At 42.5% G+C, this 17,903-nt stretch overlaps 1 protein-coding gene and 3 non-coding genes across 8 annotated transcripts in view; all 4 read right to left on the bottom strand.

The window, feature by feature from the left end:
- Positions 1 to 17,903, bottom strand: part of TEX14 (testis expressed 14, intercellular bridge forming factor) — a 121,331-nt gene that overhangs the window by 80,421 nt on the left and 23,007 nt on the right. For all 5 annotated transcript variants that reach the window (XR_006714856.1, XM_045488219.1, XM_045488218.1 and 2 more), the window contains exon 2: positions 11,357 to 11,493. Coding sequence is in view for 4 of the 5 variants with exons in the window: in XM_045488219.1 (XP_045344175.1) it covers positions 11,357 to 11,492 (136 nt within the window). In the remaining variant the exon portion in view is untranslated. The remainder of the gene's footprint in view (positions 1 to 11,356; positions 11,494 to 17,903) is intronic.
- On the bottom strand, positions 2,802 to 3,014 carry LOC123604784. Its single transcript, XR_006715507.1, has one exon. It is a non-coding gene; the product is annotated as a small nucleolar RNA U3 (small nucleolar RNA).
- On the bottom strand, positions 7,832 to 8,050 carry LOC123604785. The gene has a single exon (XR_006715508.1). It is a non-coding gene; the product is annotated as a small nucleolar RNA U3 (small nucleolar RNA).
- LOC123604730 lies at positions 14,205 to 14,368 on the bottom strand. The gene has a single exon (XR_006715462.1). It is a non-coding gene; the product is annotated as a U1 spliceosomal RNA (small nuclear RNA).

The raw sequence follows: 17,903 nt of genomic DNA, 5'->3' as shown, positions 1-17,903 counted from the left end.
AAAACCAGGAAGCAATCTCAAAGCTTCAACGCCAGGAAAAGAAAGGAGGTACACCCTCAGGAGGTGCTGTTTCTTTCTTTCTCTTCTTTTCTTTTTTAAAGTTTATTTTGAGAGACAGAGAGAGAGAGAAGGACAGAGAGAGAGAACGAGTGGGGGAGGGACAGAGAGAGAGGGAGGGAGAGAGAGAATCCCAAGCAGGCTCCAAACCTAACATGAAGCCTGACTTGGGCTCAGTCCCACGTATGAGATCATGACCTGAGCTAATATCAAGAGTCAGACGCTCGGGGGACCTGGGTGGCTCAGTCGGTTAAGTGTCCGACTTGGGCTCAGGTCATGATCTCGCGGTTTGTGGGTTAAAGCCCCGCATTGGGCTCTGTGCTGACAGCTGAGAGCCTGGAGTCTGCTTCGGATTCTGTGTCTCCTTCTCTCTGCCCCTCCCCCGCTTGTGCTCTGTCTCTCAAAAATAAATAAATGTTAAAAAATTAAAAAAAAAAAAAAAAGAGCAAGAGAGATGCTCCACCAACTGAACCACCCAGGCACCCCCTCTTTCTTTTTAATTTTATTTTTAAGTTATCTCTTTACCCATTGTACTCCACCAACTGAGCCAGCCAGGTGCCCCTCAGGAGGTACCTTTTCCACACCTGCACCCTGGAATGATTACTTCAGTCCTCCCTTTTTTTTTTTTTTTTTTTTTCTTTTTTAAGATTTTATTTTTAAGGGGCGCCTGGGTGGCTCAGTTGGTTGGGTGTCCAACTTTGGCTCAGGTCATGATCTCACAGTTCGTGAGTCTGAGCCCTGAGTCGGGCTCTGTGCTGACAGTTCAGAGCCTGGAGCCTGCTTCAGATTCTGTTTCCTCTCTCTGCCCCTTTGCTGCGCGCTCTCTCTCTCTCTCTCTCTCAAAAATAAATAAACATTAAAACAAAAATTTAAGATTTTATTTTTGAGTCATCTCTACACCCAAAGTGGGGCTTGAACTCACAATCCTGAGATCAAGAGTCTCATGTTCTACCGACTGAGCCAGCCAAATACCCTTCGTTCCTTCTTTTTTCTCAACTCTATTCTCAACCCTCCTCACCAGCCTACCTCAGCAATGATTTTGCCTCACACTTGGCCCAGAACTTGAAGCTAGCAGTTGAAAAACCCTCAGTGTGGTCTCACTACAGGGACAAACCACCTACACCTGCACTCCCCATCAACTCTGGCTGCCCACTGGGAGCGGCTCTCTCCTAAATCTCAATTTCTCCTGCTCTACCCAATCCTTCCATCTGCACTCAGACTTGTTCTCCCATCTTTAATTAAACCCCATCTATATCCCATATACCCCCACCCCCACCCCCACCTCCCTCACTCCCCAACCCCCTCACCCCTACCTGCCGCCCCCCTCACCACCCCCTTCACCCTCCAGCTAAATGCACATCTACCTCTATACTCTCCATCACAGCTTGATTTTCTTCTGGGAGCTCTTTACACCCATTTAGTGGCAAGCCCTCCCACCCCTTCACTGATCAGCTCATCCCAAAACAGTTTCTCTATCACAAGACCAAGAAAGTCACCATTAAATGCCATGGATACCTTTCTAACTGCCTCTTAATCTCTCATCTGCTTTCTACACATTTCTCTGTCCCCACTCCCCTTCCTTGGCTTTGGTCAAGCACGGCTCATGTGGTTTCCCTTCTACCTGTCTGGCTGTCCCTTATGTCATTCATGTGTTAAAGGTCAGAAATCTCTCCTAAATGTGCCCTAAACTGAATTCTATCATCACTTCCCACCCCACTGCCCTACCTAATTCAGTTCTTCTTCCACTCTCCCCATCTTAACACAAGGAACCCATTTGCACAAGTCATAAATCCTGACAATTATCCTTTTTTTTATTTTTTAAATGTTTATTTTTGAGAGAGGGGGTAGTGGGGAGAGAAAGAGGGAAACAGAATCCAAAGCAGGCTCCAGGCTCTGAGCTACCAGCACCAAGGCCAACAACGCAGAGCTTGAACTCACAAACTGCGAGACCATAACCTGAGCCGAAGTCGGATGCTTTATTGACTGAGTCACCCAGGCGCCCCTGATAATTATCCTTAATAGCTCCTCTCACTCATACCTACATTGAACCAATCCCCCCAATTCTGCCAGTATTACTCAAATATCTTTCAGATCTGAACAATTTCTCTTTCTCCATCACCACCACCATCCTCCTTCCATGTACATGAATGCAGAAGGTAGGTGCCTAACCTGGCCTCACATTTGCACCTCAACTCCTGCCGCTAATTGCCAACGCTGTGTTAGTGACTTTAAGCTACACAGGGCACTGAGTCATTCTTTTAATAGCATACTACTAACTTTAGGATGACAAGGAAAATTGAGTTCTCACAAAGGCTTTTAAGGCCAAATCTTTCCATTTAATCTAACACAATCACACACACACACACACACACACACACACACAAACAACTAGCGGCGCCTGGATGGCTCAGTCGCCTAGACATTCAACTTTCGCTCAGGTCGCGGGCTCAGATCTCACCCTTCCTGAATTCGACCCCACCAGGGGACCCGTGCTAGCAGTTCAAGCCTGCTTCTGATTCTACATCCGCCCACCCGCCTTAAAATATAAGTGAGCGTTTAAAAAGAAAAAAAAAAAACTAACTTGAAAATAACAGGAAGGAACGACTTCACATAAAAATTAAACAACCTGGTTGGAAATCTACAACTACAGTTACCAACGCCAAAAAAAAAAAAAACGTACCAAATAACCCCAAACACGAAAGTTAAAAAATGTTGCATGTACTTAATAAACTACACTAGTAGAAACCACTCAGACTGCATCCTTTCCCTCTTCCTTCTCCAAAGAGAAGAAGAACGATCATCAACGACAAAGGGTAGCTGCAGAAACAACGCCCAGTATCAACTTCACGCTCAGGAAAGGACACTGCATTTCCTCCTCGTGGTTTCGGGTACTCTACACGTTCAGAGAAACTTCTCTAGTAACAAACTATAGAAATGATCCCTGAAAGTATAGTCTTAGCTAGTAACTGCTAACCTTTGCTGGGTCTATAGCAGCCGTCCACTTTAAGCTGATGGCGACATTTTTCCACATTCCTCCTGATTGATAAATACCACATAAACATATTTCCAAAGTATTGTTTCATACGCCACCTTTAAAAAAAATTCTGAATACTCTTATGAGGCTTTTTCTTTCAGATGCTAATAAGCCTTTCAGTTTGTAATTAACCTATTACGGATTGACAGCCAATCAGAAGCTCTTGTCTTTCTGACTCTAAATTAAACACAAGCACTTCCGGACTAGTTGGAGACTAGGTGCGCTTGGCGGCGCCAATTAATATTTGCATCTCAAGTACGACACGCAGCGTCTGTGGGTGGGATTTTTAAATTTTTTTTTTAATTTTTTAAGCCTCTAAGATCCGAAATTTCGAAAGCTAATAGGTAGGTTAATTTGACATTTTTACTTTGAGACGGGCTGCTTGTTACTCACTTGAGTGTGGACCTGAGGGGCACTTATCAGATTCACCTGGGTAGCTTTTCAAAACAATGTATCCAGGCCAGTCTTAAATGGGGAACGTATTAGTTTATTTTGAAAAAAAAAAAAAAAAAACGGTTTTTCCCAATTTTTTTTTTTAATTAGGAAAAAAGTAACGACTGTAGTGTGGTTACTTTGGGGACTTTAGGGAAGGAGAGGTCTGCTTTAATTACTAATTTTGTATATTTTTGTATTGTTTGAATTTTTTTAAATCTTAAATTGTATCACCTTTATTTCACATATCATCAGGTCTGTCTAGACAGATCACAGCCTATTTTTAGCTTTCTTCCCGGTGCAGCTCAGTATTAATAAATAAATCCACCTAAATAATTTTTTTTTTTTTTTAAGTAGGCTCCAGGTCTAGTGGGGAGCACAAATGCAGGGCTTGAACTCACCACACTGAGATCAAGACCTGAGCTCAGATCAAGAGTGGGACGCTTAACCAACTGAGCTACCCAACTGCCCCTTGTGGGACCCAAGAAATTTAACAAAAATCCTCTACCCCTGGACAAGCGGAGCAAGACTAACTCCATTTTGTGCTACACCCACCATCTCATGTATAACCCCCATATGACCTACTTATTGCTTAAGACACTCCCCCACCCTAGTCAAGCCGCTGAGCACACCCTTACTGGAAACCGGCTCATTTAGGAATGTGGAACTCCTAACCGCCAAAGAATGTAAATCCCGCCTTTTGCTCGCCAAACTTGCGCGCCAATTCTGACCAGAGTGATAGGCTAGTTCAAACAGTTACTATAGGGTAAATTGTAATTCAATTGGCCACCTGCGTGTGGACTGACATGAATGTGCAACCTTCTGTGTGTGTTACAATCTCATTGGTCACTGGCCCCCATAAAACTGCTACGCCTCTTAACCTAGGAGTCCAAGTCCCTGCTCCGCTGTGTCGGGTATACTTGGGCCCAAGCTCGAGCTTGCAAATAAACCCTCATGCGTTTAAATCGGTATCAGCTCCTTGGCGGTCTCTCGGATTCTAAATCGGGGGCATTACACCCCTCAACCTAAGTAAGTCTTAGATTTTTTTTTTTTAATGTTTATTTATTTTTGAGAGAGAGAGACAGAGCATGAGTGGGGGAGGGGCAGAGAGAGAGGGAGACACAGAATCCAAAGTAGGCTCCAGGCTCCGAGCTGTCAGCACAAAGCTCAATGCAGGCTCAAACTCACAAACCGTGAGATCATGACCTGAGCTGAAGTCAGACGATTAACCGACTGAACCACCCAGGCGCCCCTTAGATTTTTTTTTTTTTTTAAATAAGTTGCCAGGTGAGTCTGACAGGTTACAAACCTCTACCCTTCCCCTCAAAAAAACCCAGACTTAAATGTGATTTCTTATTTGTTAAAAAAAGAAACAAAAACACAAAAACAAAACAAAACAAAACAACCCTATCATTTCTCCACTACTTTACGATGTTCCAGACCTTCTACTAAACCCTTTTACATAGATCATCCAATTTAATCTTGGAAATAACCCTAAGAGTTTAAGGAAACAAAATGTTAAGTGGCTCACCAAGGCCAGAAGGCTGTCTCCTGCTGCCTTCAGCACTGACACTGTACCTTTCTGTATCTTGTAAATCCTTATCTCCTTCCAGTAATTCACATGAGAGGCTCTTTGTGTTTTGCCTAAGACTAGAACTAGGTAAACTCAATAAACTGACCTAGCTAAAGTAAACCCATAAGTAGAGAAATAGGCAGAAGTACTGGGGGGTGGCGTAGGGGGTGCAGAAGTTGCAAAGGGAAAAAAAAGGGGGAATCTAGGTGCACTGAGGAGCAGTGACACATCATTTTTAGGCATTTCTTACAGATGCTAAGGAAGCAAATCATAGGGCTGTCATTCCTGAGAAAGGGTGGCTGGGAATGAACCACTGATGGGAGTTGGCTTACTCGTCAGAAGTGCTACAAAAAGAAAAAGGCTAAGGATACAGGATATCCTGACCTGAAGGCCCTCTGGTCATTTCCTGACAGACAACAGCCATGTGAACAGTTTGCCCAGTGAACAGTACTGGGCAACTCTGTGACAGATCAAAAAGAAAATGACACCCCAAACTCCTGTCCTTCTCAAGGAGATTACTAACTAACGGCAGTTTGTCTTCAGTAGACTTAGCGAGTCATCAACTGGGTACTCAGACAAGGTAGGCCTCCCTGGAGGAAGCTGAGACTTCGCCCTGCATATCTCACACCCATGTGATACACACACACACACACACACACACACACACACACAGAAACACCCCACTTCTGAGTACAAGAGTGAGATAAAGGTAGTGGGGGGAGAAAAAGAAACATAACCTTTATAAAATGTTGAAATAAGGAATTGGACTAAATGACCTGCTTTGATAGTCCCTTCTAACTCTGATAATTTCAAAGTACTTTATTTATTATCTACAATACCTGTATGAGGGGTGTTATTGTTATTACTTCTGTTCTACAAAGAAATGGAGGCACACTGAACTTAAGAAACTTCTGTTTGCTGAGAGACAATGCCAGACCAGGTTTCAATCCAAGAGGTCTGACTCACATACAGCACATAGCAGACACCAGACCCCAGCTGTAGATCTGCTTACCTGACATCTAGTTGACTGACATCTTGAATTGAATGTCTCAAAAGCACCTTGAACTCAACATGACTAAACTACTCGTCTGCTTCCTAAAACCAGGCCTCTTCCAGTTCCCTGCCTTGGTGATGGTATCACTGTCTACCCCACCAGGAGCACAAACCAGAAAACGAGGGTCATCTCTGACAGCTTCCTTCACACAAATACCTCTCAGATTCCTTCACTTTTCTTCACCACTACCACCTCCGTGGCTGGTCAAGTGATCATCTTTCAGATGGACAGAGCTTAGCCTATACTCACCATTGCCCTTCTCTATCTAATCCATTCCCCAAGCAGAGACCAAGTTCCCTTTCAAACTTTTTTTTTTTTTTTTTTTTTTTTTTTACATTTTTTTAAGTTGGGGTGCCTAGGTGGCTCAGTTGTTCAAGCATCGGACTTCGGCTCAGCTCATGACCTCAGGGTTCATGAGTTTGAGCCCCACCATCAGGCTCCATGCTGATGGTGCAGAGCCTGCTTGGGATTCTCTCTCCCTTTCTTTCTGCCCCTTCCGAGCTCTTTCTCCCTCTCTCTCAAAATAAATAAATAACTTAAAAAAAAAAAAAAGTAAAGTTTATTTTGAGAGAGCAAGAGTGAGGGAAGGGCAGAGAGAGAGGAGAGGGAAAGAATCCCAAGCAGGCTCTGTGCGGGGCTCAAACTCACAAACTGCCAGATCATTTTAAAGTTTTATTTATTTATTTTCTACATTCCACATGGGGCTCGAACTTGAGACTCTGAGATCAAGAGTCACCTGCTCCTCCAACTGAGCCAGCCAGGTGCCCCAGGAAGGGTTGTTTTTTTCTTACTTTACTTAAAAAAAAAAAAAAAAAGTTTATTTATTTGGGGAGAGAGAGAACAAGCAGAACAGGCAGAGAAAGGGAGAAAGAGAATCCCAATCAGGGCTCCTCATTCAGCGTGGAACCTGGTGGGGGGATGGGGGATGGGGCTGGAACTCACAAACCGAAAGATCATGACCGGAGCCAAAATCAAGCCATCAAAGCGCCCTTAACAGAGTATATCTTAAAAGTGCTCATCATGTGGTACCTGGCTGGCCCTGGGTAGAGCGGGTACAGTATGTGCCTCTTGATCCTTCAGTGTCCTGAGTCTGAGCCCCACCTTGGGCATAGAGATTACTTAAAATCTTAAAAAAAAAAAAAAAATGCTCATCACAAGAAAAATTTCTGTATGTATAGTGACAGATGTTAAACACTGGTTATCATTTTGCAATATAGACAAATGCACAATCACGTTGTATAGAAACAAACGTTCATGTCAATTACAACAAATCTTTAAAAAATACTCTGGAAAACTAAAACACACAAAGGATTTAATACAAAATTTAATAATGAAAACCAAAAGACCCAGAAAGTAACACAAACTAAGAAAACTAAAAATTGGGTACTCCAGAAATCAGTTTGGAAGGTTTAATACCTACCTTTAGAAAGTTGTAAAACCAGTGCAGCAAAGGTGTAGAAAAACAAATACAAAGTACAACCATACATAGAAAAAAAAACAACCCCCTAAAAACACATAGTCATACACGCGCTAAAAAAAAATATTAAAAAAGGCCCCAGCCCAAAAAGCTCCATGCAACCGCTAAGCCAGTTACCAACAACCACAGCTGGAAACACAAACAGTTAACGTCTATAACGACACACAACAAAACCACTTCCTAGAAATACTTAGTCAATAAAGAACCACTCAGACAGTATCCTTTCCCCCTTTCTCTCCCCAAAAAAAAGGAGAGAAAAACGATCATCAACGACAAATGGCTGCTGTGAGAACAACACCCAGAGTCAACTTCACGCTCAGGAAAGAATACTACACTTCCTCCTCGTGGTTCCGAGTACTCTACACATTCAGAGAAACTTCTCTAGTAACGAACTATAGAAATGATCCCTGAAAGTATAGTCTTGGCCTCCAGGCTGCTGCCTCTTGCAGGTCTACGACAGTCACATACTTTCTAGTCATGGCGACATTTTTGTCAATTCATTTGCCTATTTACATACGTTTTATTTTCTATTTCGTAACAATTCAGGCAAATGACAAAGTTCAAAATACCAGTTTTTGCCTGGAAATCTTCCAGAAACACTTAAAACAGTAACAAGCCTTATTAACATGCGGCTTCCTAGCAGCCAATCACACGCTGCATGCTGCCGACTCCAGCCCAGAGGGAACTGTATTACCCCGCCCACCGCACTAGGCACCAAATGGGTCCCAGTCGGGTCGCGCCGCCCCACTACAGGCTAAGAAAACGGTGTTTAGGCCACTGGTTAGCGTTGCACTGCCTCTTGCTTGCTACAGTCCCGCTGACTTGAGGAGGCCACGTTTCCTTTGCCTCCAAAGAGAGAAGAGGGGGGAAGAGGCAGCGAGGAGATAGGAGCAGAATTAAGAACCAATGTACACTTCTACTACCACATAATAGTAATCATAACCATGGTGATTTATTGAATGCCTACTTGATGACAGGCACTTTAATCCGTTGTTTCATTTCATCCTCTAAACAACTGAAGAAAGGTGTCATTATTTTCTCGTTCTTACAGATGCAGGCTATAACATCAGTTACACAGCTGGGGGAACGAACCACTGTTGTTGGAACCTAGGTATGTCTGGTACTAAATTAAGTCTGGATTCTTTCTGGTAAGCCATAGTGATCTTCCTCAGGAAGTCTAGTCTCCAATCAAATCAATTTCTCTAATAAAGCACTGAGTACATCGTCCCTCAAAGTAGTTCAGTAGTGAATGATTTGTATTCCTGATTTGTATGTAAATCTCAAAAACAGCCTACCCATTTACTGTGGCAAAAGTTACTCCCAGTTTCTCCTCAAAGAACACACCTTATATACAAATGTGTGTTAACTGTTTTTATCACTTAACTCTGTTGTAAAAATGCTTCTGCCCTGTATCTTCCAGGATGCTAGGAAGCACAGTGCCATGTGGCCATGCCCATGGCTTTCTTAATGAACCACATTTTTCAGTGCTTCATACTAATATGACTAATATGACCATCAGGTTTATCTCATCTAACCACTTCTAACAGAACGCTCTGTAGTGTAGCTAATCCAACTGCGGGCTTCTCATGCTTACCCAACCATCAAGAGCAGCTCCAGGAAGGAGGCAGATGACAATCCTCCTGACCCCTAAATTCCAGGTCACATGCCAGGTTCTCTTCACACCACCTTGGTGACAGCTGGTGTGGGCTGACGTCTAAACTGTTCAGGAGGCTGAGACAAAGGCTCCCAGCTATCCTGCTTGCAAGTGCTACAGTTCTCTGCATGAGATTCACCTGAAGGGCCTCATACTGGCTTGAAGCTGGGAAGGAGGGGAAAAAACCACAGTTTTCTATTCCTATGAATGCCTTTTAGGGAATCTTTTCCACTGATACCCCACCACTACCCCACTGCCTTCTCCTAGATAGGCCTGAGGTGGGTGATGGAGTTTAAGGTCCAAGGACTATTTTGGCTATCTCCTAAGAAGCCCTGCTTGGGACTGTGGAGGAACTTGTCACCCCTTGTTCTCTACTCTGAGGCTTTAGATGAAATTCCCAGACACAGATGAAGTCCTGTTTCATATCCAGTTACACCTGTCAACCCCATCTCCTGCTGTAGCGTAGTGTCAAGAATTTGAAGATGCAGGACGTTCAGATGTCTAAGATATAATAATGTTCTAATATTCTGCTTCCCACACTGGAGAGTGTGGATAGACAGACACTAGGAGTCATAGCATACCTATCCTAAACATCCATTTTTATATTAACAAACACATGAATGTGTTATGGAATAAAATGCAAAATTTTGACGGGGAAAACCAACAGGACCTTTCAAATAAATTATTGAATTCACTGTCAGCTATGTCATCTGTAGACTCTAGAGCTGATACATGGAAATGTTTGAGAACCTTCTGGGTGAATTATTTTGTGGGATAGTTGGATCCTGCAAAAACTGGGAGTTACCTTTCTGGAAGTCCTCAGGAATGCCGTTAAAGCAAATAGGAGAAACACTGCAGGGAAATTAGGTCATCCTGACTGTCTCACAAACCAGCTGAGAGAACCTTCATAAACCTCTCCCTTTATACTAAGTAGGGAGAGGGGGGAATTCAGCAGGACTTCTAGTTACTCTAAAAAAAGCAGGTCTGGATCTGTAGATAGAGGACAAATACCAGCAGTGGTTTTGTCCATGTATGGTTTAGTGTGTGTTTGTTCTTTTGAAGATTGCCTGAGCTACATCTGCTATTTCCATCTCCCTTGTAGGCAGAGCTGCCTATAGCATCCAGCAAAACAAACAAACAAAAAACCCTGGAAACCAAAAGCACCAAGAGCCTTGGAGGAGCAAAGGGGTAAGAGAACTGTGAAAGCCGGTCTCCTCACTCCACCACAGGCTTCAGAAGACTCCATCAGATGGTGTAGATTAAAGAAAAGTTGGGCACCTAGGTGGCTCAGTCGGTTTGGTGTCCAACTTTGGCTCAGGTCATGATCTCTCTGTCCATGAGTTCGAACCCTGCATTGGGCTCTGTGCTAACAGCTCAGAACCTGAAGCCCACTTTTGATTCTGTGTCTCCCTTTCTCTCTGCCTCTCCCCCACTCGTACTCTGTCTCTCTGTCTCTCAAAAAAATAAATAAACGTTAAAAAAACATTTTTTTAAGAAGAAGAAAAGTTAATCAGGTAGAATTAAAAGTGGGTGTGTTGTGTGTGGCAATAGCTTAAAAAAATACAAAATAAATAAATAAATAAATAAACAAACTTTATGGAAAAAAAAAAGTGGGTGGCTGGGGCTGAGGAGAAATCTTAGGAGTCTAATAGTTGGAAGACTTATGGTTCCCTAGTACAAAACAAAACAGTCTCCAAAACAATTTAAAACCTCTACTGAGCAATACGATTGCACTGGTAGAGAACATCTCATCTCTAAATTTAACTTTCTATTTCTCCAAGAACTCCGAGTTTTATGATTTTCCTTCCAACATTATTCAGAAATGTGGACCAAGGCACCTGGGTGGCTCAGTCGGTTAAGCGTCCAACTTTGGCTCAGATCATGATCTCACTGTTTGTGAATTTGAGCTCCGCATCAGACTCTGCTATCAGCGCAGAGACCCCTTCAGATCCTCTGTCCCTCTCTTTCTCTACCTTTCCCCCAGCTCCTGCTGTCTCTCTCAAAAATAAAAAAAATAAAAAAAAATAAAAAAAGAGAGAGAGAGAAATGTGCTGCAATTTCAGTACAGTGCTTACCTTTCTTAAGAATCTTCTTCACTTTCACATAGTTCCCTTGTTTGACATACTCATGAAGCTGAGCTTCCAAGGAATCATTTCTTAAGGAACCAAGTTGAACAGGACAGGGGACTGGAAGATGAACAGCCCTAGACATCCTGTTTCAAAAGAAAGCAACATGCTATTTTAACTGAATCAGAAATGCAAGCACGCAACTTAGATTCTTTCACATTTCTTTCACTTTTTGTCCACTTTCATTTATAATTAACAGGATTAGGGAAACAATTACTGAAACCCTACAAGATTAATTTTATTCTCAGTATTACTGATGAAATTGAAAAACAATATATTTAGCACTAATTCCCAGGACTAAAAAGTGATGACTCCTAGGAAGTAAAATTAGAAATATATATGTTTGTTGTATCATTAACTAAGAGCCTATTAACTTTGAAAGGTTAGTACACAAATGCAGTTACTGTGTGGGGATGTAGAGAGTATACTGTAGTGGGTTAAGTTCACAGTTCAGACTCCGAAGCTCTGGTCCTGGCCCTGTCACCTCCTTAACTGTAACCTTGAAGAAATTATTTAACCCTGATAGGCCTCAATTTCTTCATCTGTAAATGGAGATAATAATAACCAGAGGGTTGCTGAGAGGTTTAAATGAGCTAATATGTGTAAAGTGCTTAGAAATGTGCCTGGCACCAAGCTACCTTTGTGTAGTTGTTAGCTATTAGTATGCACAATAAGATCCGTGCAGAGAAATTATAAGTTTCCATGTGTTGCAACCACACCTGACCATCATATACAATCAAGTGTTTGTGGTATACCTACCATGTGTCTCAAACGTGACAGGTACTGTGTAAGACACCTAAAATTGGATCTCTGCCATCACAAATGCTTGGTCTAGCAGGGGCCAGACAAGAGGTATCATGTTGATGCTCCATGGACAGTGGATTAGAGAGGGAATCCGCAACTACATGAATTGACAACATGCACATCAGGGGCATAACTGTTTCTTGTATGGAGAGACATAGAGGGTGTAAAAGAGGTAAAGCAAAAGAAAAAGCCAAGAAGGCTAACACATTCAGTAGGTTTTCACCATCCAGGAAGCTTATCTAAGAATTTCTTTCCTTTTTAAGGGTGAATAATATTCCACTGTGTGTATATACAATGTTTTGCTTATCTATCCATCAATGGACATTTGGGTCGATTCTACTGTTGGCTATTGTAAATAACGCTGCTATGAACATGGGTGTACAAATCTCTCTTCAAATCCCATTTTCAATTCTTTTTCTTTTAACTCTAAACTTATTTTTCTAGTAATCTCTACACTCACTGTGGGGCTCAGACTCATGACCCCAAAATCAAAAGTCGCATGCTCTTCTGAGCCAGCCAGGCACCCCTGTTTTCAATTCTTTTGGGTATATACCAAAGAAGTGGGATGGCTAGATCACGTGGTAACTCTATGTTTAATTTTCTGAGGAACTGTTTTCTATACTGGCTATATACCATTTTACATTCTCACCACAGTTATACAAGGGGTCTGGTTTTTCCAGATCCTCATCAATAGGTGTTATTTCCTGTTTTGTTTTGTTTTTTTCCTTTTAGTAGCCATCTTTTTTTTTTTTTTTTTTTTTAAGTAGGCTCCACACTGGGGAGCCCAACATGGGGCTTGAACTCATGACCCTGATCAAGACCCGAGCTCGGGGCACCTGGGTGGCTCAGTCGGTTAAGCGTCTGACCGGCTCAGGTTATGATCTCACGGTTCATGGGTTTGAGCCCTGCATCAGGCTCTGTGCTGACAGCTCAGAGCCCCAAGCCTGCTTTAGATTGTGTCTCCCTCTCTCTGCCTCTCCCCTGTTCGTGCTCTCTCTCTCTCTCTCTCTCAAAAATAAATAAAAAACATTAAAAACAAAACAAACAACAACAATAACAAAGACCTGAGGTGAGATCAAGAGTTGAATGCTTAACCCACTGAACCAACCAGGTGCCCTTTTTTTTTTTTTCAACGTTTATTTATTTTTGGGACAGAGAGAGACAGAGCATGAACGGGAGAGGGGCAGAGAGAGAGGGAGACACAGAATCAGAAACAGGCTCCAGGCTCTGAGCCATCAGCCCAGAGCTCGACGCGGGGCTCGAACCCACGGACCGCAAGATCGTGACCTGGCTGAAGTCGGACGCTTAACCAACTGCGCCACCCAGGCGCCCCCAGGTGCCCTTTAATAATAGTCATCTTAATGGTTTTTGATCTCTCTAAAGTTATTTTTTATATAATTGCATTTACACAAATACATGACTACATTCTTAACATAGTAAGTTCAAATAAAACATAGGTAAAAACCCTGAGACCCACTTCAGTGTCACAGGATTATTTTTTCTTAAAACTCCAGAACACATACATCCCTTGAGAACTGAAGCATGGATTGACATTCATTCCCTTAGTATTTTTAGTCTTTCTTTTTTTCCAGTAACCACCAGAGCTTACTGTCAAAAAATAGTCTCTAGGAAGTAGTGGACCTTAAAGCCTATACAAGGTGTGGAATCAGCACTGCAGGAGCAAGGTAAGACAGCTTTTATCCAGCTCTTTAACCTTGCTGTCCATGTTCCTCTGCAGAACAATCAACATCCCAACACTAGAACACTAATCACTGAAATTTGCATGCGTGAATGAACAGGATAAAACTTATTTCAGGCATCTTTTTGTACTGTGTCATTTCCATAATATCATGACCCAAAATGGAAACCTAAACTACTGACTTCACCCAGATACTCCTAAAACTTACATGTAACACACACCACCAAGCCATACACAGCAGGCAAGAAAGAGAAACTATAGCCCAGATGACAATTCTGCTTTTAGGACTTTCGCCAGGGGAAAGCGCGAACGCAGTCCCCCACTACCACAAATTATGCAGTCGAGTTTCCCACATTTGGGGAAATCGCAGGGGTCAGCACATCCGGAGTGCAATGGGTGAGCCTCGCCCTGGGAAAACCACCTTCATGATCATGGTATCTCCCCTGCCAGGTAAGTATGAATTATGACACTTGCCTGGTACTTCACCCTCGTCCTCAACACACTATACAGTCATGGTCAATTATATTCCAAGTTCTTTAGGCCCTTGGTTCGAAACTATGGCATTATTCACATGACACTGACCAGAACACACCAGTGGATATTTAGTGGAAATTCTGCCTCGTGAAAAATGAGCTCCAACACGCAGTCACCTCACCCTTCATCTCCATATGCCCGCCTCTTGTCACTTGTCGTCACTATTGACGTCACTCCACTTGTTAGAGAAACGGCAAAATTCATTTTAGCTATTCCTCGAAACGATTCAAAAGACTGTCACCCACGGGTGTAGCTGGTTAGATTTTAAAATCCTTGCCTTCCCAAGCGCGTACGCAAAGGTTCCGGCCTTGCATCTGTCACGAGTCTAAATTCTGTGCTGCAGGACAGAGCAGTTTGGGAGGCAGTGGCTTGCCACCGGGAGGGAAAATCGCACGGTCCATTACGCTGGTCTGAATTGCTGTTCCACTGAGGGCCTAGGTCATACTCCCAGTCTCCCTCAGCCTCCATTTCCCAAAATTGTAAAGAAATAATACTGCCTGCCTACCTTTACCTCACAAGGTTTCTGTGAGGACGGAATAAGAGAATACATGTGAAATGCAGCCTCAAGCCTCTCCACCTCCACCCCGGCCACATTCCAGGGTTAGGTGCCCTGTGTAGTTGGGGACCCAAAGATGGCTTCGCCATGATTTGAGCCTGCAATTTTCCACACAAAGGGAAAAAGCAACCAGTCTGGATTTGATAACAAACCAAGTGCGCCTCCTTCTTTTTAGAGAACAAAAATAAATAGCACATTAGGTTATCCTTTCTGCCCCTGCTGACCAGGTGCTCTGGGCAAAACCAGCGTGTTTGCAACAACTATAGTATTGAAGGCTTTCATGGTGTAGAGAGGCAAAACTTTACCTCTGCCCCGTTAGCGTCTCTGGCTGGGCCTGAGAATTAGATTGGCATAGACAGGTCAGCAGGATTAAGGCATTAGAAATTTAACAGAAATTTACCTGACACAGAAGTTCTTATAAGGAAATAAAGAAATGGCAAAACTAAATGCTTTCATATTGGATTGAACAAGGAGAGGCAATTGTGCAAAAGTAACATAAATGAGGAGGTTATAGATAGACACGAATTCTTTTTAACAAGGTTTGTACAAAATTCTCTCAGGTCTGACTCCCCTTTTCTGAGAACATTTCTTATCCCCTGGTATAGGGAAGACATCTTTTACATGGGAGTTTTATTTCCTGATCTCAGGAAGAAAAGGGTAGGTCAAGACCCTCTTCTTATATGCTGTTTTTCAAGTGCTTTTAGCTCAAAAGAATCCTTATGCCAAGGTGGGCATATTTGGGGGTGGCATATTCTGCTACCCTTCATTTTTTTTTAAGTAGTCTCTATGCCCAACGTGCAATTTGAATTCACAACTCCGAAAGCAACAGTTGCATGCTCTACCAACTGAGCTAGCCAGGAACCCCAGTACATGTGATTTTTTTAAAACAGCTTTGCTTTGGGGCACCTGGGTGGCTCAGTTCATTAAGCAGCCAACTCTTGATTTTGGCTCAGGTCATGATCTCACAGTCTGAGCCCTGCATGGGGCTCTGTTCTGACTGTGGGAGCCTGCTTGGAATTCTCTGTCTCCCTTTCTCTCTCCCCCTCCCCCTCTTGTGCACAGGCACAAGCACTTGCTCAAAAATAAACATTAAAAAAAATAAGTAAAAAGCTTTCCTTTGTTTAAAATTTTGGAGGGCATTAAAAAAAATTTCTTTTAATGTTTATTTATTTTTGAGAGAGAGACAGAGCGTGAGTGGGGGAGAGGCAGACACAGAATCCAATTCTCTGAGCTGTCAGCACAGAGCCCGATACAGGGCTTGACCTTACAAACCACAAGATCATGACCTGAGCCGAAGTCAGATGCTTAACCAACTGAGCCACCCAGGCACCCTGAGGGTATTTTAAACTATTACAATTGTGATAAATGTCCCTTGTAGATAATTTGGAAAAGGCAGAAAAGTGTTATTAAATTTTATTTATTTATTTACTTATTTAGAGGCAGAGAGAGAGACAGACAGACTGCTTGAGCAGGCAAAGGGCAAAGAGACGGAGAGAATCCCAAGTAGGCCCTGCGCTGTCTGCGTAGAGCCAGATGACGGTTGTGATCTCAGGAACCATGAGATCATGACCTGAGCCAAAATCAAGAGTCAGACACTTAACTGACTGAGCCACCCAGGCGCCCCAAAGGCAGAAAAGTGTTTTTAAAAAATTAAACCACAGGGAGCAAGGGCTCCATTATTTCCCGTGACATTTGGGGCTCCTTCTTAGCCCAGGTCTGTGTGTCTCCAGGGGAGACCTCTACCAGGGTGGTCCACTGGTCTGACCATCTCCCACAGACAAGAAATGAGTGATTCCTGGAGTTACATGATCCCTCTCCAGCCTGGTTTACATAGCTCCCTCATTTTTTTTTTTTTTTTTTTACAAATGCAAAATCTATTCTACTCAGGCTTTGGGACTTTTTTCCTTGTTCACACTCAGTTAATTAAACGTGTTGCTGGCAGCATGCTCCTGAACTCCATGCCATTCCTGTAGCCTGCGTTCGTGATGATCCCCCTTGCCCTATGGTTTGAATTCGATGCCACGGATTGTAGGCCAAATTTTAAAACTGTGTTTCAAAATACCTTCGCCGTGTCCTTTAATTGGATTGAAAGTACTTTTACCACATGGAAAAATATATTTTTAATTTGTGATGCTTTTCTATAATGTCTACTATTGGTGAGTTTAATGTGTTTCCAACACTTAGGGAGACTATAATGAAAGCTGATGAATTTTCTTTTCTGTCCAAATAAGTAAAAGAAAAAATAAGTCTATTTAGATGCTGGAGGAGAAAAAAAAAAAAAAAAAAAAAAGGCTGGCTCAGTTGGTTAGGCATCCAAACCGATCAGGTCAGATCAGATCAGGTCAGGTCAGATCAGGTCATGATCAGATCAGGTCATGATCTCGTGGTTTATGAGTTTGAGCCCCGTTTGGGGCTCTGTGCTGACAGCTAAGAGCCTGGAAGCTGCTTCAGATTCTGTCTCCCTCTCTCTCCGACCCTCCCCCACTCGCACTCTGTCTCTCTCTCTCTCAAAAATAAACATTAAAATTTAAAAACCCACAATTACACTACAAAATTATTACTGTTAACACTTTGATATTAAACATGGTTAATTTAAATATAAATATATATTTTAATAGGATTATACTTCATGTGCTGCTTTATGTTTTCCATTCTTTTTGCTATATATACTGGGTCACAGATAACTGTATAATCAGTATTCTATTGCTTCTAGTTTATTGCCACTGTTCATATATATATGAACAGCATTGTAGATATATCTTTGTAAGTAATTAATGATGATTTTTGAGGTAATTTTAATTTTATTTACTTATTTAATTAAATAAATTTTTAAGTATACTGCATACCCAAAGTGGAGCTCAAAAACACGACCCTGAGATCAAGAGTCACATATGCTACCAACT

Source organism: Leopardus geoffroyi, chromosome E1, assembly GCF_018350155.1.
Source record: "Leopardus geoffroyi isolate Oge1 chromosome E1, O.geoffroyi_Oge1_pat1.0, whole genome shotgun sequence".
Classification (NCBI taxonomy): domain Eukaryota; kingdom Metazoa; phylum Chordata; class Mammalia; order Carnivora; family Felidae; genus Leopardus; species Leopardus geoffroyi.
This window is presented reverse-complemented; position numbering and strand designations above follow the sequence as displayed.